The sequence below is a fragment of the Patella vulgata genome, chromosome 9 (assembly GCF_932274485.2).
Source record: "Patella vulgata chromosome 9, xgPatVulg1.2, whole genome shotgun sequence".
NCBI lineage: Eukaryota > Metazoa > Mollusca > Gastropoda > Patellidae > Patella > Patella vulgata.
The window spans coordinates 28,900,363-28,916,241 of record NC_065887.2 but is presented as its reverse complement, the minus strand read 5'-3'; the positions used below and the strand labels follow the sequence as shown (position 1 = coordinate 28,916,241).

Here is a 15,879-nt window from a genome sequence, read left to right as displayed (position 1 = left end):
CGAATTTATACGTTATTTTAATTTAAACTTGTGCCGGAATCATTTGCAACTCAATATAGACAATTTCACTATTCTGGGGTTTAACAAAGTTCTAGAATACTCGCTGTTTATTCACTTTTAGCTTAGACCGATTGCCTACAACAAACATCATGTCGGTAACCAGAAGAAACATATGTATTCGAAATATGACGTGTATACGGAAAATGGTATTTGTCAACTTGGCTAACATGGGCCATTGACAAAATATGTAGTGAGAAAATCGGAAGAGGTAACAATATTCTGTCTGTTAACTTTGAACATTGGCAAACGATAGGTGCTGTATGGTCAGATTTCGTAGTCAGACTGGATAATTACGTCTAAACAAATACGGAAATATCCAGTGAAAATCAAGGTTAAAACAAACTTATAGTAGACCAGTCGCTTCGTGATACAGAGGATTCGCCGAAGCTTTAACTGTGTTGGAACGAGTCCGAATAGATTTTGTTGTGTTGGTAGATGCGAGCAAATAATGACTGATTGTTCTTTCGTGAAAGCGTCAAACAATACAAAAGGCAGTACAATCGACGTCTTCTACTCTAGTGTACCTACATGAAGAATGGGAATTTCATTTAAAATATAAATTGGATTTAATTTGAAGGTAAGAGAGTAGAACATATTAATGAAATAATTTAGTATTTGATAAATTTGAAGATATTTATAAACTCCATGAACACGTCTAATTCGCCGAAGTGGCACATTTAAATTTTGGGACGCTTTTGTTTTTTACGTGGAAATATGTCACATTCAGCTGCTTAAAGAACATATGTTATGTTTGACTTTAGGCTATCCAAACTTGGAGTTAATGTTCGAAACAAATTGAAAAGACTCATTGGGGCATTTAATGAATATTGAAAACTTGTTTGTCAGTCGTTGTTTTTATTTTTGGTTTTGAAATGCGACTATAGATCTGAGTAGTTCGTTTAATACACGAAAAAGAATATCGATTCCCACAAGAAAAACATCCATAACAAAAACCAAAAGCAAAGAACATTATTATAGAGTTCTGGCTGTAGGTGTTTGTTCTTGAATATCTTTAAAACTAACTGGGATGGTCATTGAAAATGTCCTATTATTGGGAAAGTTTCAAATACAAAAAATCAACGAGGAAATGTCTAGAATGTATCTGATCAGTTTAAAACACCAGGTCATCAGTAGACATTTCTAGATATTGCTATAACGACCAAAACGTTATTAAATTTCAATTTTATTTTAAAGAATATTTCATATAATATGCGAGAATGCTGAATTTTCATAAAGATATTTATTTATCTTATGAGTAAACTCCTTCATCAAGTAAGACGACTTCTGGTTAAATTAGTGAATTAAAAATATAAATTCTATTTGCCAACTTTGTTTATTTAAAATTAATGTTTATGTTTTTTATTCCCCACCCCAAGTTAATAACGTGACAAGAGGATTACATTAAATTTACCGTTTTAAAATCAACAATGTATTAGCTTTTTTCGCCTTTCTAGAAACGTGTAACATTGAAAAATTATGACTATCCAAACGATTAAGTAATTAGATATTAATTTACTTGCAATTATCGTTTTAAAAGAACCTCATACATACCATTTCCTTATATAGATCCTTCTAAGTTTCTTTTTAGAACATCAAGAAGACAAGGTTTTAAAGAAAAGTTTACGTAACTTTTTTTTTCAAAGGACAATATTGTACAAATAAAGTGAGTAAAAATACAACTTAGCAGATTTTGATATAAGCTGTATTATAAAATAGGTATAAATCTAAAGTCAAAGTGACATTGTCAATTAGAGAAACAACTTTTAAAGCGATTAATAAGATATTAATATTTTGAGAATACATTTCGTCTTTTGAACATCAAAGTGGGCCAGTGAAGCCTGTCGGTTTCCATAATATCAAAAGGTTTGATTCAAAACGAGTAACCACTGATAAGGTCATTGCATACTTACATCCTGAATTCCAACACCTAAAGTCACTAGCATTTTTAAATTCAAAATATCAGTTCACATAAAGAACCGTTTAGTTTACATCATGTCAGTTTCCTTGTGTGCAATTCGGGGGTTTGGATGGCCGAATGGTTAGCACGCGCGCTGTATCATAAAGCCTGTCATTGAGTCAACTGGCGTGGTTTCGAATCCCCGGTTGTACGTGACAAGGAGTAGGGTCGCCTGTCCAACCTCGTGGGTTTTCTCCGGGTCCTCCGGTTTCCTCTCACTGCTAAAGACCCCTACGCGCAAGCGAATTATTGAAATAAAAATAAACCATATGTTAGTCCCGAAATGACCTAGTTTGTGTCGGGTGGACGTTAAACCCCATTTCTCTCTCTCTCTCTCTCTCTCTCTCTCTTGTCTGCAATTCATCAACTTCTTTCGAATTTCTTTGAATTTTAGCAGAAATCGTTACTAATTAGCCAGGCTTTCTCGACCAAAGATGTCACAACTCTTATAAAATACAAATCATGTTTATAAACAGTACGCAATTCTATGAAATACAATTACTGTTTACAAACACTACACAATGAAATACAATTACTGTTTACAAACACTACAAAATTATGTGAAATAATTACTGTTTATAAAGACTAAACAATTCTTTGGAATATTGTTACAGTTTATTAATAAGACACAAGTGTATGTAATACAATAAAATTAGTTTATTAATAAGACACAAGTCAATGGAATCCATTTCCTGTTTATAAAAAAAACGGCATATATTCAGTTCAATTACTAAATGCAATTGAAATAGTTTCTCTTCTCATTAGTTGGGGAAACCCAAACCATGAAACCAACATAATTAGATAGTTGACTAAATGGTGATATCATACGGTCTGTCATTGAGTCAACTGGCGGGGTTTCGATTCCCCGGTTGTACGTGACAAGGAGTAGGGTCGCCTGTCCAACCTCGTGGGTTTTCTCCGGGTCCTCCGGTTTCCTCACACTGCTAAAGACCCTACGCGGAAGCGAATTATTAAAATAAAATTGAACCATGTGTTAGTCCCGAAATGACCTAGTTTGTGTCGAGTGGACGTTAAACCCCATTTCTCTCTCTCTCTCTCTGAATGGTAATCAAATATATTTTATTACATTTTACCCCCAGATCCATTCACTTGATTTGATATAATATATTATGTTAGTTGTTTATTGTTTGAAATGTCTTGTCCATGGGTTTGTCTTGTTTAATTGTCTATGCATGGTGCGACCCTCATGCACAAAAGATAACATAACTAACATTTTTACACGAATTTATGCCTGAATTATATACGTGTATGTATCTTATGATTTTATCTTGCCTTTTATAATGTCATGAACAATAATATATATATATATATAAACAGTCACATGATTGAGTCAAATGGCGGTCTTTACCTTCGATACTTACACGGCCTTGCTTCTAACATTTACCGACTTTATTCAGCCTGAGAGATGTTTTACAAGAGTATGAATAGTTCAACTTGGCTCTCATCAAGACGAACTTGGCAAATAAACTTAATCTAGTTTTGATACTTTTACACAATCTGCCCTTTTATAAACAAAACATAGGCTTGAACATGAACCACGTTCGATACATGTCTTAGTAATGACGTCGATTGATGACATGCATACCCATCAACCAATTCCCTGTAATGGTATTTATTTCGGTATAAAATGACAAACAGCTACACATTTTAGACCTCAGAAAAAGCACCATTTAACATGAATAATGCCATGTTCAAATTTTGCTCAACTTTTATTTAAGTGTCAATTAGTAACATCATAAATAAAGGAGGAGTATTCAGGGAACAGTAAGTATGGCATATAGTTTTCTTCTAGGAACACATATTATGTCCAGAGCAGTGGTAACGAGTATCATCTCCTAACTAATCATTGCCGCACTTTATAGCCATTATGGAAGGTTTGGGTGGTCGAGTGGTCTAACTTGTGCGCTTTAGATCTTAAGATCTGTCATTGAGTCAATTGTCGTGGTTTTCAAAGCTTGTATGCGACAAGGAGTATGATCGTCTGCCCGACCTCGTGGGTTCTCCCGGGTCCTCCGGTTTCCTCCTACTCCTAAAGAACCCTACGCGAAAGCGAATTATTGAAATAAAATTGAACCATAGGGTATTTCCGAGATGACATAGTTTGAGGTGAGTAGGCATTACACCACATTTCCCTCTTTCTATTTCGATTACTACATAAGGTTCTCTTACCGACGAATCAAAACGTATAACACCATAAAACACAGTTTTCGGATACGTATAGTTCATTTCAGGTCTATCGACATGAGAAGAGAAATTGAGAGTTAGAATGTCGATGCGACTGTTCCAAGTCGTAAAAATATGTGCAGGGGGCGTGGCTACGACTCCAAGAGAAAGTCTGTGTTCGTGATTGACCTATCTCTAATTTGACGTCGTAACGAACTATCTAATCATAAAAAACAATCTATCATAATACGTAAATGAAAATGAAATGAAATGGGGTTTAACGTCCTACTGTTCTTCTCCTATACTGGGCTAATGAAGACGGGCATACGCCATACAGTGTGCTATGAGGGAAATTTTGCCCGGGCAGCAGCACTATCGCCTACTCTTATATCGAATTCGAACTGCCAAGGGATCTTTTACGTGCATTCTAATGTATACACGGGACCTCGGTTATTCGTCTCATCCGAAAGACTAGACAGCTGTCCTTGTCAGGCCCCCCGTTCTGCACCACTGACAAGGGGATCATAATACGTATAGTTATTGATCTGACAATGGTCGTTGCCAATTTTTCCCAAATATGCTGGGGACATTGCTTACTAATGATTCACGGAAGACATTTTTCGAGTCGATCAGCAACTCCGAATACACACCATCCTCTGTAGTCCACCATTTGGACCAATATTGACCAATCATGGTAATACACCTTATAAAGAATTGCCAAATTGTTAGTAAAATAATTTTAATTAATATTCTATGACCCTGGGGGCTCTGCGAGTAAGTCGCCGGCCCACTAACATAAATGTCTGGGGTTCGATCCGGGTGTTGACCCAGAAAGCTCCCCGGGATTTTCCGACGTGATTTCCCTTGTCAGTGGTGCAGGGGTGGCAAAGAACAATGTCTAGGTGCTTGCGTGGGACGAAACACCGAGGTACATTGTACACGTTGGCGTGTACGGTCTAATTTAATTGCTGTCCGAGCAAAATTTCCCTCATAGCACACTGCATGGCGTATGCATGACACTATTAGATCTTGGATCCCAGTTTTTCATTTCCATATCCAAAATGAATTGATTAGATTAAAATGCCTACACGTAATTTAACGCCCTCTCAGCCAAACTTAGTAATTTTGGAACTAAGAGATGGTACACTTTTGTTTCAATAATTGGCTTGCAAATAGGTGTTCTAAGACCCAGAGACAACCCATGAGGTTAAATAGGATCGAAACCACGCCACATGACTCATTGACAGATCTTATGATCTAAAGCGCATCCCCACCCCCACCACATGTTAATACCATAGACAGGATTTTCAACGCACTGGCTTTGGTTAGAAAAAAGACTGTGCTTGGCAAATACTCGTAATGAAATGGCAAGGAAAATCCTGCTATTGACCTACGCCGGATGATCGCAAATCTTCGAGATGTTTAACACATAGGTACATCGGAACATATACTTAAACGGATTTAAACCCTTTCTGTTACTAATGCCAAAATGGACGTTTCTACGAATAGGTCAGTTGTGCCATTTCGTGAAACACGGGTAAATAATTGGGCAACAAGCAATCTGTTAGCTTAAGATTCAGTGGGTAATCGTTAATTCTGTTTGGTGGGAAATTCGTGGGTACATCTCTTATGGGGATTTAAACCTATTCTGTTAGTTAAGCCAAGCTGGGCGGTTCATGGTGTAGGTCAGTTGCGCCATTTCGTGAAACAAGAGCAAATAATTGGGCAACAAGCGGCTTGTTAGCTTAGGATTCGGTTGGTAATCGTTAAATCTGTTGGGTAGGAAACACCCCGGATGGATGGCACAGACTGCAAATACGACTGATCGTACTTGGCTATAGTATCCTTTGTTGTAGCTTTCAGATAATGCAAAATAACTGCAAATAAAATATTATATTGTGTATTTAAGTGATGCGAATTATGGTTAATCAGAGTTGCAGTAATGTCTGGTTACGTGTTTGACCCCGGGAAGGCCTCGTGGGCTCACTGCCGCAACACAACCCCGCACGGAACTCGTAGAAGAGTTTACGCGAGCGCTATTATACGACCTAACGTCTTCACACCCGCGTCGTACTAAAGAAGGAATTATCACTATTAGGGAACTCCAAAAATGACCCAGGTAAAAGCCATTCCACAACTGAATGTAACCAACGAACTTTGTGACAACTGGCTAATCTCCTTAAAGATTAACGAACATAATCTCATAGACAAAAGAAGAAAGGGCTTCATAAACTCTTTTCTAAAAAGTTAAACCATGAGCTCATCTATTTTGAAACCCGATTCTAGTCCTGATAACTGCATTGCTTTAGAAGGGGTATTTTAACAAAAGTGACACAGTTTCATCTGAGTGTTAGTGTGTTGGCTTTTGCGATAGTAAACATTGCAGAGCAAACACACACATAACATCATGTTCAACTCGAATCTATCTAATGACATTACTGACATTCAGTCCATTTTAACAAACGGTAAAATAATATACAACTCTTCCAATTATACAGAACTTCCTTGTAACTATCAATAGCTGAACAGCTATTAGTATTTTAAAGGCACGAAAATAAATATGGTTTGGAAATCCATAAGACTATTTGAAGGCTTTAGATGTAAATAGAACGATACTCTTCCGGTCAAACGATATCATGCATAGTGTTATTGTTTAAATACATTACTACGCAATATTGTTTTTAAAAATACAATTCTATACAATAGTTTTCACTTTAGTGACCCATATTTCTGTGGTCTACGATGTCCCCTGTTGTCTCCAGTAGAGTAAAGAGATGGGTCTACTTTTAGTTTGATTTTGAGCGGATTGTTATGTTTACCAAGTTGCCGGGTGAATCATTATGTAATTTCTCCGCAAGTTCCATTCTATTGCAATCCCGTTAGTTACTGCTGCTGAAGTGTGACTTATTGGGAAGCGTAAAATGTTATATTCTCTTCCATCGAACTTCTATGAATGCCAACTAGCCATCAGTTAATATATATATAAAACCTACATTTAAAACTGAGTTGGAATATTAAAGCTTTTTAACGTTAGCAAAACTACTTTTATAAATCGATAGGTGTTAAATCACAACACAGTGTAGTTCTGGTTTACTACCAATCTTGCTAAATATATTTTGTTAGAGACTTAAAGGCACAAAATTGAAAAATATAGCGTGCACAAAAAGTGGTCCAAAAATTATTAATTTTAATCAAACCTAATTTCAAACTACTGTACTTGCTTTTAAATTCAGGCTGTCATCTTTCTTGTTATTAAACGCCTGTGGGACAGTTCATTTCCATCTAATGGGAAGTAAACCCGAGATCCACCAATGTACGTTATGTCGTGCACGGTAAAGAACCCTTGGCAGTTGGAATTCGACGAGACTCCTCTGTCCAGGTAAAGTCTCCCTACATACAAAAAATAAACGTATGTAAGCCTCAAAATGACTAATGTATTATTTTATCGAGATGTTAAACACAATTCTTTTCGTAGATGATATTTGTTTCGTCAGAAAGCCTTGATCGCCTGAATCAAGCAAAAATGGCTAATTGTTGGTAGGTGTAACTTAGAGTAACATATTTACAACAGACACGATTTCACAGCTAGAGGCAAGTAGTTATGGTAATAATGTGACGAATCGCACCTTTATTGCCTGACAAAATGACTGAGTTAATCCTCTCATCAGGTATAATTAGGTTACTGATCATTGTGTATCTCGGAGGGTGATAATAGGTGGAGTTGCTAAATATCCCGCACTTTGTTGATCTTTGTGCACACGAAAATAAATGTAACGGTAAAGGGAGCAGATAATGACATGGTATTGGGCAATACAAATCTCCTGATATAACCAACGCAGATGTCACGACAACGTGAGGATTATTAATAAGTTTTTCTTTTAAAAAAATAATTTAAAGACATTGACGAACATTGCAAGGGATACCAGGAGTTCTAAGATTAATAGAGGCAATCCTGACACATGCCCTTTACCAGCAGCTAAATTCTCCTATATTTAAATCAAACGATGTTCCATTTATGAAAATCAAGATTATATTTTAAAAAACAATTTAAAAAAAAAAGAAAAAAAAAGAATTGTATTCTGTATTTTTATTACAAAAATACGCAATATGAATGAATCAAAGGGATGTTTAAAAATCAAAATATTGTTATTTATTTTTTAATAATTATCACGTACAGTAATATCACTTTGACATATCGTAAAGAGTTGTCACGAGTATAGGCAGTTTTAACTACCAATGTTTGCCAGATATGTGATAATGAACAGGGCAATGTCGTAATACCCAGCTGTAAAAGATAATAATCTTAAGTTGGACTAATAGGGTAATTGCTGTTGATAAATTTTAATAGAAAAAAATATAATATTAGTAAAATAACATCTTGTTAGATCCAAATAATACTGCAAAACCATCAAGGTCCTTTCTTGTATCTCTTGCGTAGAGAATGGTGTTCAACAAGGTTCCGCTCAAGTGTCTCTACGACGTTTTACTGAAAACTAATTACTATAACCGGTAAGTATTATGCTGTGTATCGCCATTGGAATATACTAGTTGCTATTTTTCAAATGATTTTCGTTTTTTTTATTTACAGGTAGAAATAGACCATCTAAATGTTGACCCCAGGCTGTTTTAATCTCTACAATTGTTTTATTGTAGTCCTGCTATGCACTGGTAAGAGTTTTATGTCGTTCAAAATACTCCTGCTATAGTTAACATCCCTCTCATTCAAAAACTCGGCGTATCTACTGGCATTCAAATCTGGTTTTAATTTTGAAGGGCTTAATAGTGTAAACACACAGGGTAATTAAAATGCAGCATATGCCATTTCTGTGTAATTGAATACAAAGATATTTGATGTAATGGTAGTGCAGGGATTGATAAGACAGAGTAAAGCTAACACGAGCAATGTTTTGCATAGTAAACTTTATTCTTCTAAAGGAATATACTAACATTTGGCCATTATACTTGATCTGCAGGCAGTTAACGTAGTGTCTGTGGTCCGTGCACACTCCCCATTGCAAATAATTTCCACTTCTATGTACTTGCTTGAAAACTCAAAGAAAATACCCACCGAAACGTCGCCCAACAGAATGAGTAATTAAACTTCCATAAGTATGTTTAATACCTTACTCAGGTACAAAATGTCTCTAAAGGATTATGATTTCAATGTCATTAAACAATCATTATTGAAATATATGTGAACATTTTCTAACCGTTCATTTCATTAAACGCTGTTTATTTTTCTTGCAGCTCAAGCATTTCGCAGGGTCTGTTATTTTACCAACTGGTCTTGTGATCTCTTGGAACCGGCGGCTCATTTTTGTATAAGTGATATAGACCCCGCTTATTGTTCGCATTTAATTTACGCTTTCGCAAATATAAACACTACAACTTTAGAACTATCACCCACACGTCCTGATGATATTGGTTTAAAAGGTGGAATACCGCGCTACCAGAAATTCAACGACTTTAAGTTACAATATCCTGAACTAAAAACTCTTTTATCTGTTGGTGGATCTCTACAGCAGAGTCTCGGCTTTTCAAAAGTAGTTGAAAGTGCCCGTTCCAGAACAGATTTTTCACAGCGTGCAGTTGAATATTTACGGAAGTGGAACTTCGATGGCCTTGACCTTGATTGGGAATATCCCGGCGATCCTCCGGCAACCAAGCGAAATTATACATTGCTTCTACATGTAAGTTACTAAATAACTAAACAAGTACTTGGGTTGAATTCTTGTAAAAAATTTATTAACACCAGTTATCTTTTATGATACTTTATTGCCTGTTGACCGCCCTTTTCAATTTAACTCATTAGACTGTATTTTGCCTGTTATTTATGATTTATAGTGAAATACTGTACTGTTATCTACAGGTTTTGTGTGTGTGTGTGTTTGTGTCTATAGAGTAAAACCCACCCCACCCACCCTCCGGATCGTAAACTAATAAGAACTATTGTTTACAGCTTTTGGGTAAAATTGCTATTTATTTCAGGATCTCCGGCTACAATTCGCCGACGAGGCCAGAAAGTCTGGTAGGGAGAGACTTCTCTTATCAATAGCTGCCCCCGTTAGTCCAGAAAAACGGGAGAAGGGTTTCCAGGTAGAAAATGTTGCAAGGTAGTTTTACTTTTTCATCTGTATTAAAGAGTATGGGGGGTATGGAGCAGTTTTAAAATAGTACCCAAAATAACTAAGGAAAGAGCTGGCTTGTAGTAAGAAGTTAACATAATTTCATTACCTTTTAACCCCAGACCCATAAAGATGACAGTATGAAATCAATAGCAACGAATAGAATTTAAATGGATTATAAATGGTTTCAAAACTTAGTACCCAAAATAACTAAGGAAAGAGCTGGCTTGTAGTAAGAAGTTAACATAATTTCATTACCTTTTAACCCCAGACCCATAAAGATGACAGTATGAAATCAATAGCAACGAATAGAATTTAAATGGATTATAAATGGTTTCAAAACTTACAGTCTGTAAAACGGATACCAGGTCGTGTTTTCATCATTTGTTATTACTTATTTCTTCACAGAGAAGTTGATTTTATAAATTTAATGGCTTATGATTTCTTTGGTGGTTGGAACAAGATAGCTGGTTTTAATAGTCCACTGTTTGGACGTAATTCTGATCCAAGATTTTCACCAATGATGAATGTGGTATGTACAATATTTAATACATATTCCGCAAAAACACCAATAACAATTCTTGCCAATCATTTTGAAAAGATTAGAAAAATGTCACCTTAAATACAATGGCTTATGTATTTTACATATTGCTACTTATTCAAGGATCATATATTTTCAGAAGTAGGCAGTTTATATCACAATTGAAGCTAAATTATGGAAATAATTATATCAAAGCGAATATGTAATCGTATATATTATGTATATGCTTTGTTACATAGTAGTGCTATTAACATTGAGATGTGGAATATTCGCAGGAAAACAGAGTACACTTCAGGTATAATAGGTTTACCACCTAGAAAACATAGATATGTACAGAATAAGACACATTATTATAGGGTACTGTACGCTATACATACCTATAGGGCTAGACCACAAGGCCTACTCACCGAGCCATTATCCTGCTACAGAAACTGAAGTCCAAGTCTTAAAATACTATATTATAAGGTTCATAAGGAGTGCATTAATGTATCTAGAAAAACTTCATTTAATTACCGGTCTCATATGCATATCGTATTTTTATTACATGTAAATACAAAGGAGATTATATATCATCTTTATCGGATGCCATTGACTAAAATGACTTGTTGTACGGATGGTTTATAGGGGTTTTTAAAAAATGTCAGCATTAGTCACAGTATATTCTGTTGTACTAATATCTAACAAACCTCTGACGCCAATCTGTTCAATCCAATTTACCAGAGTAAAATCAGATCACTATTAAGGAATACTGATTGAATAAACACATCAGTAGAATTTGCCATTTCGAATCCCTGCACGTGTGATATTTTCAAGTCCATCGTCCACCGAATTATTATGTTGCCGAGACACCAAACCTACTGTCCTGCTCCGTCTGGGTTAACGAAGACGGGCATACACCATACAGTGTACTATGAGGGACATTTTGCCACTGCCAAGGGATCTTTTACGGGCATGCTAATGTAAACACGGGACCTCGGTTTTTCGTCCCATTTGAACAACTAGACAGCTGTCCTTATCATGCCCCCCCCCGTCCTGCACCACTGGCAAGGGAAAACCATGTAATATACCGATGAAATTCTCGGACAGTGCAAGGATCGAACACCCGACCCCTGGGCTAGCGAGCCAGCGTCTTACCCACTTTGTCACAGTCACCGTGGTTCCTTATAACAGGGAATTTAAAGTTGTTCTGTTTATATATTATTTAACAGGAATGGACAGTAAATCAGTGGATATTAAACGGAGCTGACAGACAGAAATTAACAGTTGGAATAGCAGGGTATGGTGTTGGGTATACTCTTACCAATGATACTAACTATGCCGTTGGTGCCAAGGTTGTGGGTCCTGGAGAAAAAGGTCCATACCGACATATGGAAGGACAGTTAGCATATTATGAGGTGAGCTTTCAATAGATTTCTGTCAAGGGGATATGTCACCCGGGTCGATAAGCTTTTGATAACAGTACTACGTCAATTGTCTGTGTTTTCTGAATTTCACATAGTGGTACAAGACGGGTATTGACCATATAAATTGAATAAGTCAATAATGGCACATATCTGTCACTACAAGGCATGGGGGTATAGCTAATAGAAAAGGAGACCTCGTATAGGTACTATCATGTGACATATGTATATAGTGACTTAATTTGTTTAATCAGCGTGCTCAAAATCGGTTATTTATAATTTACCTGCCTACATGTATGATTACATTACTTTATTTTTATAGATATGTGAATTGTTTGAAAATGCAACATATAAATGGGACCCGGTGCAGAAATCACCTTACGCTTATATAGAAGACCAATGGGTTGGATTTGACAATAATAGAAGTGTTGCAGAAAAGGTAGGTGTCTTCTCAAAGTTGTTGTTAGACCTTACTGTAGTGTAAATCTAAAAATTGTAAAAGACATGAAAGTATGGTCCGATATTAAGAAGGAGTTTCCTTTTAGTTTCGATCATCTACAAATATTACCCTCGCCAATAATTGCGAAGTTGTTATAAGATGACCCAAAGGAGGTAAACGTGCATTTGAACAATGAACATTAAACTACTAATATATTATCTTTAATTGTTTCTATTTTTTAAAAGAAATGTTGGTGATATTCATACACGTCTGTTTTAGGTGAATTGGATGGTACTTCAGAACTTGGGTGGAGTAATGCTATGGTCCTTGGATCTGGATGATTTTAAAGGAACGTTCTGTAAAAATGGGAAATTTCCATTACTAAAATCAATCCATGAAGCTGTTGCCAAACACTTCCCAGAGATAATCATAACCACAACGACACCGACAACAATAACGACAACAGAGGATACTACCACTATGCCTACAACGATCAGCACAACAACGACGGAATCAACAACTACTATGACTTCCGAGATACCAACCGGAAACGACGTATTGCCAAGATCGACAACTCCAAATGTTAAAACTACAAAGGATATGGGAGAAATTGACAACAGACCTGATTGGGAACCAATTAACACTAAACCTCCTTACGAGGACAATAAAACTAGCGATGAAGATGAAATTGACGATAGATTTGATGAACGTGAAAACATGATTGACGATAAAATAAAACGTCAACCCGTAGCCGCTAAGTCGGGTTCAAATGAATTGGTTCTATCAAGTTTCTGTTTTGGAGCTGTGTTTGGAATATGGACGTTAACAAAATAGACACTTCAGTGTTCAGAGACATGTTTTAAACATACTAGTAAGTTATTTCTTTCGTGATCTTTAGGAAATGTGAATTTCGCCCAATCAGTGACTATCAAACTGGATTTTTTGTTTAATAATATAATGATCTATATTTTATTAATAGCCTAGAATACTCCATACGTTTTAGCGATATAATTTTGCAATTTTAACGTTCAGTAAAATACATCTTAGTGCGAACATGCTTGCTCACAAGTTCGAACATGATAATCGCAGGATGGGGCAACTGCAGGATCCGGGATATTATATAAAAACATCATTGCAAATTAATATATTTGTCTTGAATATTATACGTAACAAACTGTGTAATGTAAACATTAAATGGCGAACTTGTCAGATTGGATTTATTATTTATTATAGTGATCTACATATTATAAATACACCATGCGTTATAGAGGTAAATTAAAATTTTAACTTTCAGTGAAATTATATCTTTATACATGCAGGATTGCTCACACTTTCGATATCAAGTAGACTGATCTGATTGTCTCGTCATCAACAAAATAATTACCAGTGTGCACTCGCCTTGAAGTCAGCTATCCTTGTATTAGACGTGTTAGACGCGTGTAATTCAACATCTTATCTTCTCGGCTTATATACACGTTCAAATCGTAATAATTATATTTTAAATCTTTTTAAAGGCCCTGTAAAATGCCAATAAATAAATATTAATACATGCATATATGAAACAGCTGATACGAAATATACACAATAGAAATAATTATTTTAAATCCTTCTGCCACCCACTCTATTGGAGCCGTTTAAAGTACCAGGTCCAGTCACATCTACCAGCATATGTAATATATGTACACAGCAGTATGATCATTTGTCGAGTGTATAATCCAATAATAATTCATACCACACCCGTTTACTCTCAATGGTTGCAAGTCACATTATTGGGGAACCAAAAATTACGACACCATATCAAGTTCCATTGACCCCATATCTATTTGAATTAAAATTGTTAGTTTAGATTTTCGCATATTAGCTTTTAAACTAACATTTAACACCTATTTTGGACATGTTCTTTTGACGTTAACAAAGTTGAGAGGTAGTATATAGAGAATTTCAGAAGATATGGCCATGCCCCCTTGGTCCTGAATATGGCTACCAATTCTATCGCCATTTGCAATGACTACTAAAGCCCACATTTATGTCATTGGTAATTCTAAACGATATTTGATGTTGGCATGCAACCAAAGAACCGTCTAGTTTAATTGGCCAATGTAAACGTTCGAACGCCTAGATTTTCTCTGAAAATAAGTGATTTAAATTTCATTGAATTGATAGTCTATTTCTTTCGATATAGCCTTAATATGGTTCCAATGATCTCGCGGGATCACCCGGTCTACTCGTCAGATGTTTTAATACATGGGCCCCAACATAGGCCGATATATTGTACAGTTTCAATATAATAAATTAAGAAAAAAACATGATGATTTATATTGATTCGCTGCTAAAGCGGTTTAGGTTTTTCCCATCTGGTCTCATAACAAATACTAATATGTAAAAATGTATAGAAGGTGAAGGTCATTTAATATATCTTTAACTTTTCTCTTTATCTAAGTATGTTTATGTCCATGCTTTATCTAAGTATGTCCATGCTTTACTTGTGAACATTCTAGTCATTGTATCATAAAATATTTGTCTGTAACTAAAACCGTTGGTTCTACAATAAATAACATGTAATGAAATGAAAAATCCCTTTTGTTTTAATTTCAGATTTAATGTAGACTCATATTGTTGTCATTTGCATCCGACATTCGTTAACAATTTTTATAAAATTTTATAGGATAGATGTGCTTACGGAATTTGTATCTTATTTTTCATGCCGTCCAAGTTTTCTGTCTGAAATTTCGGAGTTATCTTCCCTTGTATGTGCGAATTCTGGACTAGAAAACATTATCCAAATTAAGAAAGTTTAGATATTCTTATCTACCGGAAGACGGGACAGCGTCACTGGTTTTCTCTCTGAAACTTGGGATTGCTCATCTTGTCACAAAGAGTACCGTTATGAAAATTACTTCACAAATCTAACTCGCTACTGTTTTATGGTTATAGGTTATTATAGCAGGGAAGCTTTATCTGGGTGGGATCTACTAGACCACAACTCTTCATATATTATAACTCTTTTACACACCCGCGTCATGCTTTTTGGACACATACGTTATATTCTGTGATCTAAGACACACTTCCGCCCCAACCGGCTTTTCTACACAAACTTCAGTACGAATATAAAGCTGTTTTAGGCACTGGGTGGGTTACAATTTTCAAACCCACTGGATCGTCAGTTGAGAAAT

The 15,879-nt window shown here is 35.7% G+C and overlaps 1 protein-coding gene across 4 annotated transcripts; it reads left to right on the top strand.

Moving 5' to 3' along the window:
* Positions 1 to 265: 265 nt before the first annotated feature.
* Positions 266 to 15,280, top strand: LOC126832097 (chitinase-3-like protein 2). Of its 4 annotated transcripts, none has more exons than XM_050562780.2 (8): positions 266 to 637; positions 8,790 to 8,869; positions 9,449 to 9,891; positions 10,190 to 10,314; positions 10,735 to 10,858; positions 12,076 to 12,261; positions 12,590 to 12,706; positions 12,986 to 15,280. In XM_050562780.2, exons 2-8 carry the CDS (start codon positions 8,809 to 8,811, stop codon positions 13,538 to 13,540), a joined length of 1,611 nt encoding a protein of 536 aa, XP_050418737.1. In that variant the 5' UTR covers positions 266 to 637; positions 8,790 to 8,808; the 3' UTR covers positions 13,541 to 15,280. The 4 variants fall into 4 exon arrangements, with proteins under 4 accessions (XP_050418737.1, XP_050418740.1, XP_050418738.1 ...); XM_050562783.2 differs by lacking the exon at positions 266 to 637 and adding an exon at positions 3,696 to 3,802; XM_050562781.2 differs by lacking the exon at positions 266 to 637 and adding an exon at positions 8,422 to 8,522.
* The last annotated feature ends 599 nt before the right edge of the window (positions 15,281 to 15,879 follow it).

Excerpts from the sequence above, each read along its gene's own strand:
- LOC126832097 (XM_050562780.2), top strand. The coding sequence starts at position 8,809 with ATGTTGACCCCAGGCTGTTTTAATCTCTACAATTGTTTTATTGTAGTC. Across the intron at positions 8,870-9,448 it reads TGTAGTCCTGCTATGCACTG|CTCAAGCATTTCGCAGGGTC; the intron begins GTAAGAGTTTTA and ends TTTTTCTTGCAG. Across the intron at positions 12,262-12,589 it reads GACAGTTAGCATATTATGAG|ATATGTGAATTGTTTGAAAA; the intron begins GTGAGCTTTCAA and ends TTATTTTTATAG.